Source organism: Mustelus asterias, chromosome 14, assembly GCF_964213995.1.
Source record: "Mustelus asterias chromosome 14, sMusAst1.hap1.1, whole genome shotgun sequence".
In the NCBI taxonomy this organism is placed as follows: Eukaryota; Metazoa; Chordata; class Chondrichthyes; order Carcharhiniformes; family Triakidae; genus Mustelus; species Mustelus asterias.
The window spans coordinates 103,930,321-103,949,977 of record NC_135814.1 but is presented as its reverse complement, the minus strand read 5'-3'; the positions used below and the strand labels follow the sequence as shown (position 1 = coordinate 103,949,977).

Below are 19,657 nucleotides of genomic sequence, written 5' to 3'. Positions count from 1 at the left end.
TGATTCTACATTAAAACTGATTTGCCAAATAAACATGAATTCTGAAAATTTGTTAATGTTACTTGTATTTTTTCATGTTCATCCTCTATTAATACAATCACCACTAAAACCATTGAATTAAGGACAAAACGTATGTACAATTAAAATGATATTTTCCATTGCCAGCAAAGTGCAGTATGTCCTTTGGTGAAACAAACCAGCGGGTACCATGTGGGGAGTGGCACAGTGGTATTGTCAGTTGACTAGTAATGCAGAGACCCAGGGTAATGCTCTGGGGACCAGAGTTCGAATCCCACCACAGCAGGTGGGAACCCAGTAAAATATCTGGAATTAAAAGTTGATTGTCGTAAAACTCATCTGGTTCACTAATGCCCTTTAGGGAAAGAAACCTGCCATCCTTACCTGGTCTGGCCTACATGAGACTCCAGTGCCACAGCAATGTGGTGGACTCTTGGGCATTCCAACTGATACAAATGGAACACAAAGGAATGAAGCTGAATGGACCACTCAGCATCAGAAACAACAACGGCAAACCCAGCCCTGCCGACCCTGCAAAGTCCTCCTTACTGACATCGTGCCAAAATTGGGAGAGCTGTTTCACAGACTAGTCAAGCCTGATGTAGTCATACTCTTGGAATCATACAGATAAGCAGCACGGTGGCACAGTGGTTAGCACTGCTGCCTCACAACGCCAGGGACGCGGGTTCGATTCCCGGCTTGGGTCACTGTCTGTGTGGAGTCTGCACGTTCTCCCTGTGTCTGCGTGGGTTTCCTCCCACACTCCATAGATGTGTAGGTCAGGTGCATTGGCCATGTTATATTATCCCTTCGTGTCCCAAAGTGTAGGTTAGATGGATTAGCCATGGTAAATGTGGGGGGTTAATGAGGATAGGATGGGGGAGGGGGTCTGGGTAAGATACTCTGTCAGAGGGTCAGTGCTGACTCGGTGGGTCGAATGGCCTCTTTCTGCACTGTAGGGATTCTGTGAAGTCAGGAGATGAATGACCTAATAATAAATTCCTTAGTGGTATTTATTGAGGGATAAACATTGGCCAGGACACTGGGGAGAACAGCTGCTTTTCAAATAGTGCCCATGGGATTTTTTGCATCCACCTGAGAGGGAAGAGGGATCTTTGGTTTAATATCTTATCCGAAAAAGGACCCCTCGCTTCCTCAGTCCTGCCCTGAAGTGTCAACCTGGATTGTAGGCTTAAATCTCTGAATGGGGCTTGAACCCATGACCTTCTAAGGAGAATGTGCTACTGCTGAAGCAGTGCTAATGCTTTCTAGCCTGCCAATGCTTTAAATTTGTCCCATTTAAGCTGTGGAGTAGTTGCAGCACCTTGCGAAAGAGCACACCATTGTTCGAGTTGCCTTTGTGAGAAAAACTATCGTACGTTTGTCTGTAATTTGAGTGTTTCTATGCTGCGTCTCCTCGCTTGAAAGCAGGCACTTTGAAGAAAGATGAGTTTTTATAACTGCTCGTTGGAAATTGGCTTCTGTTCCTTTCCCTGAAGTAGTTAAAATAAAAAAAATCCAATCACCGCAGTAAGGTGGAATAAAAAGAAAATACTTCTGGAAATCTGGACCAAAGTAGGAAATGGTGGGTGCACTCAGCAGATCAGGTGGCATCTGTAACAGGGGGAAAATGTTGGAAGTTTCGGACCCATTATCACAGTCCGGTAACAGGCCGTTCGGTTCAACTGGTCAGTATTGGCATTCAAAGAACATTACAGCATAGGAATGGGCTCTCCAAGCCTGCACTGACCATGTTGCCCGACTGAACTAAAACCCCCTACCCTTCCGGGGATCATATCCCTCTATTCCCATCCTATTCGTGTATTTGTCAAGATGCCCCTTTTTTAAAAAAAAAATTCATTCACCCACTCGCAAGCCTCTCATTCTTCTAACCCAATCAATACAACCTTACATTCCTTCCTTCCGTCATGAGTTTATCTGGCTCCTTTGTATACATGTCCTTGCTATTTGCCTCTATTTCATGTGGTCGACAAAGAAGTTTCTCCTGAATTCCTTGTTGTATTTATTCGTAACTATCTTATGTTTATGCCCCATAGTTTTGGACTCGCATTCAAGTGGAAACATTTTCTGTACATACACCCGATCAAATTCTTTAATACTCTTAAAGCCATGTATCAGGTCACTCCTCAGTCTTCTCTTATTGAGAGGAAAAAGCTCCAGCCTGCTTAATCTTCCTACTCAATATATCTTCTCGTTTCATGATAGCATCCTTATGAATCTTTCTTTGTACCTCTTCCAGTGCTTCTGCGTCCTTTTTATAAAATGGAAACCAGAATTATTCACAGTGCTGCAAGTGTGGTTTAACCAAAGTTAACAAGTTTTAACATCATCTCTGCTTTGTAATTCTGTCCCTCTCCAAAGGAACTTGTGTTATATTCACTTTTCAGTTCATTTGCATTCCTAGTTTTAATGACTTGTGTATCTGTACCTGTAAATTCCTTTGCCGTGTCTTCATTTGTCAATTAAATTTTGCCAGTTTATTATGGTATCTTGTATTTTTCCCATCACCTATCTTGGGTTGTTTTCTCATATACATTTCTTAGCAATCACCAAACAAGTGGCGTTCTAGAAAAAATAAATATGCATCACCAAGCTATTAAGCAAGAACGTAATTCATTCAGGGTAGGCTTGACAAAGACAGCACTTGTCAGACACCACTTGTGTTGTCAGACACTACAGGTGACCTTTATCACATGTTGTAGAGCTTTTTGTTCATAGACAGTCTTCTCAAAGGCAGACAGTCATTCAAATATTTAATGCTTATAAACATTCAATGCTTAGCAATGTCCAGATTCCTCCTTATGCAGGAATGCACACACAACAAGGGGAACTAGGGCATTTTCACAGTAACTTCATTGCAGTGTTAATGTAAGCCTACTTGTGACACTAATAAATACATTTTTAAAACTTTTACTTTAAAAGGCACATACCTACAATGATGTAACCCGTCGTTAACTTAACGTTATAATAATGACACAGCTCTTCCTGCCTGGTTAATGCTCTGTAAATACAAAGCTGTTTTTTATTAAGAGCTTCCATCTCACTGAGGAGGCTTCAGGTCAATCCACACCCCACAACCTGCTCTGAAAACTCTGCTCACGTTTTTTGACAGCTCTGACAATTTCCACCACAACAGCTGAGACGATCCACAACATTCTAAGATAATCAACAAGATTGTAAATAAAACAACCCACAATATTCTAATTGAAAAGTCAACTTGCCCTATCTCTCAACATCAATGGATCCTTTGAATAATTCCAGGATCCGAAAAATGAATTATTTTTTCCTTGAGCCATACCCCACCTATTTACAAAGTTTGTCTCATTAGCTTTTGAGATATATTGTTTACAGACTAACAGGGTGCAAACATTCCCTCTGCCATCACCACTTCAGTGGCAGAGAAGACAACCCATCACATCTTTAAGAAATAGTCCTTTCTCCCAATGTTAACTGATTTAAAAAAAATATCCAGGACCTGAATCTGCATTTTCACAAACTTAATTGGTTCTTCTGTGTACCAAGTTTCGGTGAAATCCATCCATTCATTTTTGAGATAGAATGAAGCCCAGTCCATCGCGCAAACCAGCCTCCCATCCATCGACTCTGTCCACATTTCCCGCTGCCTCGGAAAAGCAGCCAGCACAATCAAGGACCCCACGCACCCCGAACATTCTCTCTTCCACCTTCTTCTGTCGGGAAAAAGATACGAAAGTCTGAGGTCACAAACCAACCGACTCAAGAACAGCTTCTTCCCTGCTGCCGTCAAACTTTTGAATGGACCTACCCTATATTAAGTTGATCTTTCTCTACACCCTAGCTATAACTGTAACACCACATTCTGCACTCCTTTCCTTCTCTATGAACGGTATGCTTTGTCTATATAGCGCGCAAGAAACAATACTTTTCACTGTATATGATACATGTGACAATAAATCAAATCAAATAATGTTTAAATGCAAACAGGCTCACAAGTGGATGAAAACATTACCTCCACCGATAGTCAATAGTAGAGGTAATTACAAAGCCGCAGTGATCGCTAGGGATCAGGCAGCGGCTCCCTTTTCTGAGACGTGTTTCGGGATTTTTCCACAAGATCAGAGCTAAAAAGCCATTTGAGTGAATTTAATTGACAGACAGATTGGTCCCTTTGATGAACCTACTTCAGCAACTGGCTGTTACTGCATCATTCTGTGAATGACTTTATCCTTAAATAGACTTGTTTCGTCTGTTGTCTGCCAGAAACATGTACAATGTAAATGCCATTAATTGTCTTCTGAAATGACAGGAGCACCTGATGGAAAACCTCGCTCGATATTGCTGAGTTCAATTACAGGTCCACTGTGCCGGCTTTTCATTTCCCCCAACTCACATGATCCAACACTACTTGGTGCACAGGCTCTCGTTCAGTTTGCAGGAAGTGTGAGGTGGTCTACAGGAGCTGACATAGAATCATAAAATCCTGCAGTGCAGAAGGAGACCATTCAGCCCATCGAGTCTGCACCGACCACAATCCCGCACAGGCCCCACTCCCGCAACCTCATGCATTTACCCTAGCTAGTCCCCCTGACACTAAGAGTCGATTTAGCACGGCCAATCCACCTAACCCGCACATCTTTGGAGTGTGGGAGGAAACCGGAGCACCCGGAGAAAACCCACGCAGACACGAGGAGAATGTGCAAACTCCGCAAAGGCAGTGACCCAAACCGGGAATTGAACCCAGGTCCCTGGCACTGTGAGGCAGCAGTGCTAACCACTGTGCCACCGTGTCGACTTACATGCAGGGAAACATTTTGCCAGCAAGATGGTACATTTGACACTGTAGCCCCTCAGTAATAGTACACGGGATTACATGGCCGAGCCTGTAGTGGGGCTTGAACCCATGCCTCAGCAGCAAGAGTCCTCTCAAATGAATCAAATTGGAACGTGTACACTGGGTAACTTACCGAACATGATAGAATTATGGAGCAAGACTGTAATGAGTCCCCAGGTTCAGCAGGTGAGCTGTGCAGAGCATGAAAGAGCCAGGTTTGATCCCTGGTCAGTCCTAGGTTAGCTGATCTCAGCTGGAATGCTACAGTTGGCCTCAGTGAGGAAGATCAGTTTGGATTCTTGCCCCAGACTACTGCTCAGTGACCCTTTTGTGGGAAGGTTGATCATTGGGCGAGGGAAAGATGCCCTTCCTGAATTGATTGGTTGCTGACTCTCACTCCTGAGCTTCAGACTCAAAGGCCGGCAGCTTGGGTGAGGGACCAGAGGGGAGGTTTGGACTGTACTCCATGGAGAATCAAAGCCCCCAGGAGAGTTGCTGGTGGGTGGAGATGTAAATATTGGGTTCTGTAGAGCAGTCTTTCATGGGTCCTTTAAACAGGCGACAATAAAATGCCTTAGTCAGTTCCTCAGCATGATTTGGTTTGATGGGTTCCGAAATGACTGATCAGTCCAGTGTACGATCTCCAGACTCTGCCACATGTGGGTACATGAAGGGTTGGGCAGATGGGCTGCTTGGAGGTTCGTACGCTGCCTCCATAGTCTCAACTTCACCTGTAATGGAGTCTCCCAATGTGCCTGGTGTCTTCTCAAACAAGCCTTCTCCATTTTGCTCAGCCCCAAGCTAGGATGTCCCATGAGACAGCGAGTGTGCTTGATACAACAGTTACCAGCAAAAATGACAAATAATGTGGAACAAAGTCAAAGGATTTTGAAAGGGCATTCTAAATAACTTATATTCGTGGGGCACTTTTAGCACAATAAAGCCACCCCAAGATGCTTCATAGAAGTAGTATAAAACAATGTATTGCACTAAGCCACATAAGGGCATGTTAGGTCAAATGACTAAAAGCTTGGTTGAAGACTTAGCTTTTAAGGAGTGCCTTAAAGGAGGAAGGCAAGGTCAAGAGGTGTAGGGAGGGGAAATCCCGAGCTTGGGGCCTAGGCAACTAACAACATGGCCTCTAATGGTGGAGCTGTCAAAATTAGGGATGGCGGACATCTCGAGGCAAACCTACAACATCTGTGATTCTATTTCAAGAGCTTCTCAGTGAAGTTGATGGCACCACAGAACGCTCAATGTAATGTAGACAATGGGGCCTCTTTGAAACCTGAGGATTGACTGTCAAATAATGAGATGCGGAGGAGGATGGGGGTGGGGTGGGGGTAATAAATAGGTAATGACTGTTAAAACTCTGCATTCCCAAAGCAACCACTTCAGATGAAAGGCAGGAGTGAAGCCTTTGAATAAGAATATTTATACAGTGCTGACTTGTGTGCTGCAGTGCACATTGGCTAAGCATCTTGTGGCATGTTGTCTTCTTAAGAGAGACTTCTGATTGAGGAATGGGTTCAATCAGAAGTGTGAGTTTAATGAGCTCATTATTCCCTTCATCAGCACAGGATCTATCTGCTCCTCCTGCTCTCCAACACCTGTCACCAGTCCGACACTGTACCACTCTTCCCTACCAGCTGCTACCTTGCGCCAACCCCCCTTGCCTCCATTAGCCTGTGGTTTCACCTCACCTCTGCAGCCTCCTCCGGCACTCGCTGCATCTTCCACTGTGGCCTATGGTTCATCTCCTTCCCTCCCAATCATCCACCCCTCGATTCTACCATTGATAGGAGACCCTTCAACCATCCGAACTCCACCCCAACATTTCAAAACCCGCTTTGACTTCACCTGTGCACACCTTCCCTAACTCTTCCTTATGTCTGACCTCTATCTCTGGACTACCTTGACACCTCTTTATGTTAAAGGCCATACATCAGCGCAGGTGGTTCTCACCAGACATCCATATCTATACTCTTTCGAGTAGAACCACGAGTGGGAGCATTGGCTGATTTCCCCCTAGTTCAGAGGTACAGAGGCCAGTTCAAATAGGACCTGTTCGTGACTAGGCTGACATGAGCTCATTCAACGTAGACCAAGATTTGAACCTGGAGTTTCTGATCCCTCTAGCCTATTGCTGCCTTTGAGTGTCTTAATGAGGGGTGGTTGGAGAAACTTGCTCTCAAGATATTTGGAATAAAATGAGCCTGTAACTCATAATGAGGTAAAAAGGGCTGTAAATTGGACTCTGAAATGTATAGGGAAAATGCTGGTAATACCCAGATCAGTGCCTGACACAGAGAGAAGGAGCAACACGATGGTACAGTGGTTAGTACTGCTGCCTCACTGCCCCAGCGACATGGGTTCAATTCTGGTTTTGGGTCACTGTCTGTGTGGTGTCTGCACGTTCTCCCCGTGTCTGCATGGGTTTCCTCCCATAGTCCATAGATGTGCAGGCTAGGTTGATTGGCCATGTTAAATTGCCCCTTAGTGTCCAAAGATGTGCAGCTTAGGTGGATTGGCCATGCTAAATTGCCCCTTAGCGTCAGGGGATTGGAAGGGTAAATGCGTGGGGTTGCGGGGATAGGGCCTGGGTGGGATTGTGGTCGGTACAGACTGGATGGGCCAAGTGACGGCCTCCTGCGCTGTAGGGATTCTATAAAAAAAGAAGATATATTCATGTTAAACTCAGGACCTCTCCTCGTGCCAGTCTGGTTAGGGTCCTCGCTGTTTGAATCAGTTGAACAATGTGGGCAGGCTGGAGGGGATGCTTTATACGATGCAAGATTCTGGTGCTGGGGAATGGAAGCTTTTTCAGCCTTGGTGTCCAGTATTGCCTCATCAGCAGGCCACCAACAGTTAGGCACACCGTTTCCCCTGCTTTCACAACTTAACTCCTGCTGCATTGCTGTCATATTTTCTTCTCTTGCACAAGCCACTCTGACAGCTCTCTGAATTAGCTGGCTGAATTTGCTGCAGTTTTGCTTTATGCTTTCAAGAGCTGAATTGATACATCATGCTAGCAGCTATGGAGGTCAAGTGAGCTTGGATCATGAATGGGGCTGGGTTAATGCCTCGCACTCTGAGCTAAGAGGGCATCATTTTAAAAAAGTTTATTTATTAGTCACAATTAAGGAATACATTAACACTGCAATGAAGTTACTGTGAAATTCCCCCATTCACCACGTTCTGGCACCTGTTCGGGTCAATGCACCCTAACCAGCACGTCTTTCAGATTGTGGGAGGGTTAGGGGGCACCCGGAGGAAACCCACGCAGACACAGGGAGAGCGTGCAAACTCCACACAAACAGTGACCCAAACCGAGAATCAAACCCGGGTCCCTGGCGCTGTGAGGCAGCAATGCTAACCACTGTGCCACCGTGCCACACCGTAACCCCTTACGCCATCGAATTCCCTGCTTCGTCCTTCAGCAGCAAGGCATCTGCTGCAGGCTTGAGTAATTCCTATGATTGGCACTAATCCCCTAGCTACCTTGATACCATCTGCACGGCCTGTTGCTGGAATATTCTGGATAAAATCCTGGGACTAGGCAGAAGGTTTGGGCTCTTTCTGGTGTCTTGTAAGGCCCTGATGATGGTGTAAAATTTGCAATGTAACCGGCCAGCTATCTGACAGGGTGCTTCCAGCTGGTTACAAAGAACAAAGAAAATTACAGCACAGGAACAGGCCCTTCGACCCTCCAAGCCTGCACCGACCATGCTGCCCAACTGAACTAAAACCCCCTACCCTTCTGGGGACGTATCCCTCTAATCCCATCCTATTCATGTATTTGTCAAGACACCCCTTAAAAGTCACTATCGTATCTGCTTCCACTACCTTCCCTGGCAGTGAGTTCCAGGCACCCACCATCCTCTGTGTAAAAAACTTGTCTCGTACATCTCCTTTAAACCTTGCCCCTTGCATCTTAAACCTATGCCCCCTAGTAATTGACTCTTCCACCCTGGGAAAAAGCTTCTGACTATCCACTCTGTCCATGCCCCTCATAATCGTGTAAACTTCTGTCAGGTCTCCCCTCAACCCCCGTCATTCCAGTGAGAACAAACCAAGTTTCTCCAACCTCTCCTCATAGCTAATGCCCTCCATACCAAGGCAACATCCTGGTAAATCTTTTCTGTACCCTCTCCAAAGCCTCCACATCCTTCTGGTAGTGTGGCGACCAGAATTGAACACTATATTCCAAGTGCGGCCTAACTAAGGTTCTATAAAGCTGCAACATGACTTGCCAATTTTTAAACTCAATGCCCCAGCCGATGAAGGCAAGCATGCCTTATGGCTTCTTGACTACCTTCTCCACCTGCGTTGCCACTTTCAGTGACCTGTGTACCTGTACACCCAGATCCCTCTGCCTATCAATACTCTTAAGGGGTTCTGCCATTTACTATTACAGTGCAAGGGTCTCACCTCCCAGTGGTCACCATCAACTGAGTTGAAAGCAGTGGCACTTTTTAAAATTTTACAGCCCTTTGTGTCTGTGTTGACTGTTTGAAATAGCTATCCAACTTGTCTCATCCTCTGTCTCCCCCATAGCCCTGCAGTTTTTCCTTTCCAAGCATGCATCAGATTACCTTATGCAACTTTCCATTGAATGTGCTTCTACCATCCTTTCAGGCAGTGTATTCCAGATCACCATAAAGTGCTGCATAAAGTAAGTTCTCCTTGTTTAAAAAATATCAGTCTTAAGCCATGCCCTGTGCTGCCTCAGTTATGATCCCAGCCAATGTTACTACCAGACAAGTCAGATCCCAGGAGGAACCTGGCTTGATAGTCCCGAACACTTATTTTATATTCAGAAACGTGGAGGGCAGCTACTTAACAGAGTCACAGGAATCAGCTGGTGAACTTTTAACAAAAGAATTAAACATTTTAAACAAGAAAAGATTAACTATATTACACTACTCCTTCACCCCAGCTATACCTTTAAGGTAAGGTATACAAATTTGTAAAGATAGCACATGTTACAGAAAATGTATCTTAAACCCTAATGTTCCCAATAAGTATACAATTTATGTAAACTAATAGACAAATTGTGGTTGGATAACCTACATTCCAAAAGAAAGTTTTGATTTCCCATCAACTCCCAAATATTTGTCACACCCTGAGCCAATTGGCCTTGCTGAAACCCTGTCTTTCTCACAAGGCCTTCCAGTTTCCATATTCGATGAACTTATCCTGGAATTCTCTCTCCCAAACGATACCTTCACTTGGATATCTCCAACAAGGATCCATCTCCAAGGTTTCATCCTCTCCTTCTACGGTTCCTTTAACCTGGGTCCCTATGTACATTCAAGCTGCGCCTTCCATGCACACTTAAAGTTTGGCTGTGCCAAGCAGAATACTGCTGCTTCAAAGGTCCATAGTAAGGAGTCCTCGACCTTCAACTGTCTCCTCAGATCTTCTGGCTTCTTTCAGGCCCACTTTGTTCCAAATCCGCTCCTTACACCTCTGCTCCTTACTTTCAGTTCCACTGAACATGATTTGTTTCCGATTCCTGTCCTTGTTCTTTGACTTGACTTGTTTTCCTGGTCCTTCTTTCTGTCCCACTTCCTGGATTTTGGGACTTAGTTCTTTTCTTGGGACCTGCTCCCTACAGTTCCTGTACTGCCTCATCTGGCACTTTCTCTGAAATGGTGCTTCTCTGTGGAGACGTTGAGGGTCACCCGATCTTCCCTTTGCACTGTTTCACTTTCTTCCTCTTCCTCTGCGCAGGTGCAGAGCTGGCTCCCAAACCTTAAAAGAAAAGTTGCCCCTGCACACAAGGGCCATTTACTGACCTGCAAGCAAAACAAATGCACCAACTGCACGTGTACGATCATTCTCTGGCCAGTATGTTCGCAGAGACTGTTGGGACACAATCTCTGTTTTTAAAAAATAAGTTTCTTTTATTTTCCTCTTGGACTCGTCACACCATCCGCTACCCACCTGGCCAAATTTCCTTGAATGGTCCTCCTTGCTCCAATCCTGAACTCGCATCTTTCTCTGGTTTCTCTCCCGTCTCCCCTCATGCTCACTCTGAGCTCCTCTTGTCCATGAGACTCGCCTCCTATTCCCTTGGTCCTATTCCCATTTAAACTGGGAGGCAGCACGGTGGCACAGTGGTTAGCACTGCTGCCTCTCTGCGCTACAGTCCCAGGTTCAATTCCGGCTTCGGGCCACTGTCTGTGTAGAGTTTGCACGTTCTCCCCGTGTCTGGGTGGGTTTCCTCCGGGTGCTCTGGTTTTCTCCCACTGTCCAAAGATGTGCGGGTTAGGTTGATTGGCCATGCTAAATTGACCCTAGTGTCAGGGGATTGGTGGGGTAAATATGTGGGGTTGCGGGAGTGGGGCCTGGGTGGGATTGCAGACTCGATGGGCCGAATGGCCTCCTTTTGCACTGTGAGGATTCTGTGAAACTGCTGCCCACCCAACTTACCCCCCAGGTCCCCAAGTTAACCCAGATTGTGAACTGTTCTCCCCCTTCAGGTGTTGCCCCTCTTTCCTTCAAATGTTCCGTCATCACCTCTGCCTTTAAAAGAAAACCCTCGATACCTCCATCCGTGCAGACTACCGCTCCAGCTCCAACTACCTTGTCACTCCAAAGCCCTTGAATATGTTATCGCTTCCTAAATCAGTTCCCATCTTTCCAGGAACTCCGTGTCTAAATCCTTGCACTCTGGTTTCTGCCCCTGCTTTAATACCACAACAGCTCAAAGTCGCAAATGCCATCCTGTGTGACAGTGACAAAGGTAAACTTTCCCTCTCCATCCTCCTTGACCTGTCTTCAGTCTTTGACATGGTTGACCACGTTATCTTCCTCCAACAACACTCCATTGTTACCAAGCTGAGTGTGACTGTTCTCATCCAGTTGTTTTCTTATCTAATTGTATCTAATCCACTTGTACATTCCCAATTATAATTGCTGCACCATTGATGGCTGTGCCTATAACTGCCTCGGCTACAATCTTTGGAATTTCCTCCTACACCTCTTGACCTCTCTGCCTCTTTCTCCTCCTTTGAGCCTTTTTATTTGGTTGAAATTCAGCACAATAGGAAACAATTGGGTAGAGGGACTAATTGGATATCTACTTCAATGAACATGCAGGCACAATGGACTGAATGGCTTCTGTGCTATATCATTTGATGAAATACCGTCCCACGATACTGATGCCAAATCTCCTCTGTGGCCCTATTAGCACTGAGTTGATAACCACTGGCTCCCCATATGTGTTGGGTAACCTGTACCTTTTCTGCCTGTTGACACTGGTCCTCCCTCATTCCTGCTCATTGGTGGTGGAATCTTTTCTGCTCTTGCTTATTGGTGCTGTGTGACTGTTGCCCCATTGGTCAAGCTGTGCCCACTAGCTTAGCTCTGTCACTGTCTCCTGGTCATTGGCAGGGCCCTATACCTTTTTCATTTATTAGTCACAAGTAAGGCTTACATTAACAGTGCAATGAAGTTACTGTGAAAATCCCCAAGTTGCCACACTCCGGCGCCTGTTCGGGTGCACGGAGGGAGAATTTAGCATGGCCAATGCACCTAACCAGCACGTCTTTAAGACTGTGGGAGGAAGCCGGAGCACCCGGAGGAAACCCATGCAGACACGGGGAGAATGCGCAGACTCCGTGCAGACAGTGACCCAAGCCAGGAATTGAACCCGGGTCCCTGGCGCTGTGAGGCAGCAGTGCCAACCACTGTGCTGCCGTGCCGCCCCGTACTTGCCCTGACAATGTGATTTCACTTGTGCCCCTTATTTTATATCCAGTTTGCAGTTTTGTTGCTATTTTGACTGAGTCAATATTCCCTTTTCAGACTGTGGATATTCACAAAGAGAAGGTTGCCAGAAGAGAGATTGGTATCTTGACCACCAACAAGAACACCTCCAGGACTCATAAAATCATCGCCCCGTCCAACCCTGAGAGGCCTGTCAGGTACATCAGGAAGCCCATTGATTACGCCATCTTGGATGACATCGGTCATGGAGTGAAGGTATGCTTTGTAGGACTGGGAACTGGTAACAGAGCGCTCGCGGCTGGAGGTGGAGTTACAGGAGTTGCTTGGGTAGAGGCGGGTATATCGGGACAGTCGCTAACAAATGCTGCAAATTGGAAATGGTTTGAAATTCGTTCTTTTAAAGTCGGCACCACGTTGAAGAAAACTAGTCACTAATATGCACAAAAAGGCTTACTGGAGAGTTAATAATATGTGATTTTATATAATGAATCACCCAGTAATCCATGTTTGTAATCTCATTAGCACATATTCCTTTAAGTAACGGCTAACTAAATAGGCTTAATATTCTAGTTATAGAAAACTGCCATTTGTAATGTTCTATTTGTAATCAGTCCTTGGAGGCAGAAGTCCCTTCACCAAAATCCTTTTATTTACAAGTCTAACAGCATACAGAGCGCTTTCAGTGAGCAGTCTATACTAGGAGCGTCAGAGGAACTGACACTCCTGGTTAAATGCAAAGCAAGAGGCTCCCTGATCGGCCCATCAATTTGGCCCTTAATCAGGGAGTTCATATTCTAACAGGCCCACTTGATTAAAGTCATTACAGTATTTAAGCTGTCTCATGGCAGACATTAGCTGTTAGAGGTAGCTATGTCCGCTAGCACATAGAGGTTTATATTGAAGTGCTTTTGTTTTGATGCATCCCAGGAACAATATGCTGAATGGGAAATCAAAGCATTGCCCATCCTCTTTCAGTTGACCTCCAATTTTGGAAAGCTCCACATTTCACACTTCCACCAATACCCACAGTGGGGGTGTCTATGAAAATCTGACCTCCCCCCTTTAATATTGTGAGGTACATAAATCTGCAGAGGGGGAGCAGATCGTTGGGCTCCAGATCTGGTCTTCATTATGTATTGAGGCAGCTGATCTCCTCCCAAGATGCCAGGAGTTCTGCATTACAAAACAGCAAAAGAATGAGCCAGTGTTCCTGGTCTTGATCCATATCCAATGACCCCTGCTGAGAAGTATGTGGAGGCCATGGGAGGATGGGAGAGTGGACTTGGCAATGATTCCCCCTAATTTCCTGCTGGCTCTCACTGTCCTGATTCACGTATTTCAACAACTATTTAGGTGGAAGGTTGCCTGTGGAACCGTATTCAAATGAAAGTCACCTTCAGGAGATGAGGGGCAGAATAGGACAGTGATGTAGAAACATTGATGATTCACTAGGATAGAGACAGAGAAATTATTTCCTCAGAACATGCAGGCATGGGAGGCGACAGCCTGGTGGTATTAACACTAGACAATTAATCCAGAAACTCAGCTAATGTTCTAGGGACCCGGGTTTGAATCCCGCCACGGCAGATGGTGGAATTTGAATTCAATTTTAAAAATCTGGAATTATGAATCTACTGATGACCACAAAACCATTGTCGATTGTCGGAAAAACACATCTGGTTCACTAACGTCCTTTAGGGAAGGAAATCTGTCATCCTTACCTGTTCTGGCCTACAAGTGACTCTTAAATGCCCCCAGGAATAGGCAATAAATGCTTGTCCAGCCAGTGACACCCACATCCCATGAACTAATTTATAAAAATTCACTGAGCAGCAAGGGAGACGTATTGGAGGAGAATGGCATGGTTATGTTGAAAGCTGCAGACAGGTTCAGGAGGAATATTTTACCTTTGTTACAGTCATATCTAACTTGCATGAGATTCACTTCAATGCTGTCAACCTGATTGGAAGGATTCAAACCTGGTCTTCCAGCAAAGAGGGACATAGATTTGGGAAGCTTCAACACATAGGGCGGCGCGGTGACACAGTAGTTAGCACTGCTGCATCACAGCGCCAGGGACCCAGATTCGATTCCACCCTCGGGTCACTGTCTGTATGGAGTCTGCACGTTCTCCCTGTGCCTGAATGGGTTTCCTCTGGGTGCTCTGGTTTCCTTCCACAGTTCAAAGATGTGCGGGTTAGGTTGATTGGCCATGCTCCTTGGTGTCAGGGGGATTAGTAGGGTAAATATGTGGGGTTATGGGGATAGGGCGTGGGTGGGATTGTTGTTGGTGGAGGCTCGATGGGCCAAGTGGCCTCTTTCTGCACTGTAGGGGTTATATGATTCTACATTCAAGGACTTGAGGGAGTTAAGGGAGTTTGAAATGGAATGGTTGCCAGCAAGGACTCAGGAATCATGGCTGGATTTTTTTTTAAGGTACGGTAATGGTAATGGGCATATGCTCCACCCACAGTGACATCAAAGATTACAAGGCCCAGATTCCATCCCTGAGCTCTGCTGGGTTAAAAGCTGGCAGCTAGGGCCACAGCACCATCAGGCTGAGGGAAGTATAGTTAGCCAGCTGGCCAGTTCCTAATCACTGCCCCATGGATCCCTTTGAGAAGTGCACCCTCAAACATCATGACAGAATGGGGTTGGACAGACTGGCACGATTTGTGCGAGGGCCCCAGTTTCCTGCAAGGCCAAACTGCAGAACGATATCAAGTCAGCACTCTGGAGACAGAGAGCGTGAACCAAGGGGAAAGTGTGGCTGGTGACTGCTCAACATGGCTTCGTTCTTGGGGAGTGCAAATCCTGCACCAAAGTCTTTCAGTGAAAATTGGACACTGCATTAATAGTGGAATCTTGTCTGCATTTAGAATTAAGTGCCTGCATTGCTGTCGGCACAACAGCTTTGAGAAATCACTGCGAAATATTGACTCCGAACACAACCTTTTATCTTGTAAGCTCTGTGAATTGCAGTGCGATAGATTAGCTGAATGGTTCCGGATTCCCAGTCTGGAGAAATGTCCCTCTGAATTCCCACTGTGAGCTCTGTGCAGACTGCTGTTCTCAAAAGATAGAAATGCTGCTTTATCTCTCATTATCTTGGAATCTCGTGATTGTAGCTTAACCTGGTGCTGGGTACCCCCTACTGGTGTGTTTCTGAAAGTGTTGTTTACTGCTGAGGTAAATCTAAGTGGGTTGACCAATGTTGAACTGAAGTAGAATTGAGATAGGGCAGACTGAGTCACCAAGCACCTTATGTTCATGCAGCAAGGCCCTGTGCTATTTCCAACATCAATGCTGCACTATTCACTAAAATGGCAGCTGGTTTACAAAGCCTGGCAAAGGTTTCCACTCCTGCCTGCCTTCCTGTAGAGCTTTCCACAGCCAAGATCTGAAATTCTTGACATTAATCAGGTCTCCTTGAGCTACCCTGACTATGTTAACACAAGCTTCAATTCCCTCAGTCCCAGCCCACCCACAATCTCACCACATCCTGGATTCTCACCATCATCCTCAGCCCATAATTTCACTCTGTTGACCCCAACTACCTATCTTCTCACAGTATCGTGAATCACACCTTCTCACTGTATCCAGAATCACACCTTCTCACTGTATCCTGAATCACACCTTCTCACAGTATCGTGAATCACACCTTCTCACAGTATCGTGAATCACACCTTCTCACTGTATCCTGAATCACACCTTCTCACAGTATCGTGAATCACACCTTCTCACTGTATCCTGAATCACACCTTCTCACAGTATCCTGAATCACACCTTCTCACTGTATCCTGAATCACACCTTCTCACAGTATCGTGAATCACACCTTCTCACTGTATCCTGAATCACACCTTCTCACTGTATCCCGAATCACACCTTCTCGCTGTATCCTGAATCACACCTTCACACTGTATCCTGAATCACACCTTCTCACTGTATCCCGAATCACACCTTCTCACTGTATCCTGAATCACACCTTCTGTTTGTATCCTGAATCACACCTTCTGTTTGTATCCGGAATCACACCTTCTCACAGTATCGTGAATCACACCTTCTCACTGTATCCTGAATCACACCTTCTCACTGTATCCTGAATCACACCTTCTCACTGTATCCTGAATCACACCTTCTCACTGTATCCCGAATCACACCTTCTCACTGTATCCTGAATCACACCTTCTCACTGTATCCTGAATCACACCTTCTCACAGTATCCTGAATCACATCTTCTCACTGTATCCCGAATCACACCTTCTCACAGTATCCTGAATCACACCTTCTCACTGTATCCTGAATCACACCTTCTCACTGTATCCCGAATCACACCTTCTCACTGTATCCCGAATCACACCTTCTGTTTGTATCCTGAATCACACCTTCTCACTGTATCCTGAATCACACCTTCTCGCTGTATCCCGAATCACACCTTCTGACTGTATCCTGAATCACACCTTCTCACTGTATCCCGAATCACACCTTCTCACTGTATCCTGAATCACACCTTCTCACTGTATCCTGAATCACACCTTCTCACAGTATTGTGAATCACACCTTCTCACTGTATCCTGAATCACACCTTCTCACTGTATCCTGAATCACACCTTCTCACAGTATCCTGAATCACACCTTCTCACTGTATCCTGAATCACACCTTCTCACTGTATCCTGAATCACACCTTCTCGCTGTATCCCGAATCACACCTTCTCACTGTATCCCGAATCACACCTTCTCACTGTATCCTGAATCACACCTTCTCACTGTATCCTGAATCACACCTTCTCACTGTATCCTGAATCACACCTTCTCACTGTATCCCGAATCACACCTTCTCACTGTATCCCGAATCACACCTTCTCACTGTATCCTGAATCACACCTTCTCACAGTATCGTGAATCACACCTTCTCACTGTATCCCGAATCACACCTTCTGTTTGTATCCTGAATCACACCTTCTCACTGTATCCCGAATCACACCTTCTGTTTGTATCCTGAATCACACCTTCTCACTGTATCCTGAATCACACCTTCTCACTGTATCCCGAATCACACCTTCTCACTGTATCCCGAATCACACCTTCTCACTGTATCCCGAATCACACCTTCTCACTGCATCCTGAATCACACCTTCTCACTGTATCCCGAATCACACCTTCTCACTGTATCCCGAATCACACCTTCTCACTGTATCCCGAATCACACCTTCTCACTGTATCCTGAATCACACCTTCTCACTGTATCCTGAATCACACCTTCTCACAGTATCGTGAATCACACCTTCTCACTGTATCCTGAATCACACCTTCTCACTGTATCCTGAATCACACCTTCTCACTGTATCCTGAATCACACCTTCTCACTGTATCCCGAATCACACCTTCTCACTGTATCCTGAATCACACCTTCTCACTGTATCCTGAATCACACCTTCTCACTGTATCCTGAATCACACCTTCTCACTGTATCCTGAATCACACCTTCTCACAGTATCCTGAATCACACCTTCTCACTGTATCCTGAATCACACCTTCTCACTGTATCCAGAATCACACCTTCTCACAGTATCCTGAATCACACCTTCTCACTGTATCCTGAATCACACCTTCTCACTGTATCCTGAATCACACCTTCTCACTGTATCCCGAATCACACCTTCTGTTTGTATCCTGAATCACACCTTCTCACTGTATCCCGAATCACACCTTCTCACTGTATCCTGAATCACACCTTCTCACTGTATCCCGAATCACACCTTCTCACTGTATCCTGAATCACACCTTCTCACTGTATCCTGAATCACACCTTCTCACAGTATCCTGAATCACACCTTCTCACTGTATCCCGAATCACACCTTCTCACAGTATCCTGAATCACACCTTCTCACTGTATCCTGAATCACACCTTCTCACTGTATCCCGAATCACACCTTCTCACTGTATCCCGAATCACACCTTCTGTTTGTATCCTGAATCACACCTTCTCACTGTATCCTGAATCACACCTTCTCGGTGTATCCCGAATCACACCTTCTCACTGTATCCTGAATCACACCTTCTCACTGTATCCCGAATCACACCTTCTCACTGTATCCTGAATCACACCTTCTCACTGTATCCTGAATCACACCTTCTCACAGTATTGTGAATCACACCTTCTCACTGTATCCTGAATCACACCTTCTCACTGTATCCTGAATCACACCTTCTCACAGTATCCTGAATCACACCTTCTCACTGTATCCTGAATCACACATTCTCACTGTATCCTGAATCACACCTTCTCGCTGTATCCCGAATCACACCTTCTAACTGTATCCCGAATCACACCTTCTGTTTGTATCCTGAATCACACCTTCTCACTGTATCCCGAATCACACCTTCTGTTTGTATCCTGAATCACACCTTCTCACTGTATCCTGAATCACACCTTCTCACTGTATCCCGAATCACACCTTCTCACTGTATCCCGAATCACACCTTCTCACTGTATCCCGAATCACACCTTCTCACTGTATCCTGAATCACACCTTCTCACTGTATCCCGAATCACACCTTCTCACTGTATCCCGAATCACACCTTCTCACTGTATCCCGAATCACACCTTCTCACTGTATCCTGAATCACACCTTCTCACTGTATCCTGAATCACACCTTCTCACAGTATCGTGAATCACACCTTCTCACTGTATCCTGAATCACACCTTCTCACTGTATCCTGAATCACACCTTCTCACTGTATCCTGAATCACACCTTCTCACTGTATCCCGAATCACACCTTCTCACTGTATCCAGAATCACACCTTCTCACAGTATCCTGAATCACACCTTCTCACTGTATCCTGAATCACACCTTCTCACTGTATCCTGAATCACACCTTCTCACAGTATCCTGAATTACACCTTCTCACAGTATCCTGAATCACACCTTCTCACTGTATCCTGAATCACACCTTCTCACTGTGTCCAGAATCACACCTTCTCACAGTATCCTGAATCACACCTTCTCACTGTATCCTGAATCACACCTTCTCACTGTATCCTGAATCACACCTTCTCACTG

General features: G+C 45.6%; 1 protein-coding gene across 10 annotated transcripts in view; it reads left to right on the top strand.

Annotated features, from left to right (window-relative positions):
• LOC144503931 (abl interactor 2) overlaps positions 1-19,657 on the top strand; it is a 140,816-nt gene that overhangs the window by 76,036 nt on the left and 45,123 nt on the right. For all 10 annotated transcript variants that reach the window (XM_078229072.1, XM_078229069.1, XM_078229073.1 and 7 more), the window contains exon 3: positions 12,665-12,841. In XM_078229072.1, the coding sequence (XP_078085198.1) occupies positions 12,665-12,841 (177 nt within the window). The remainder of the gene's footprint in view (positions 1-12,664; positions 12,842-19,657) is intronic.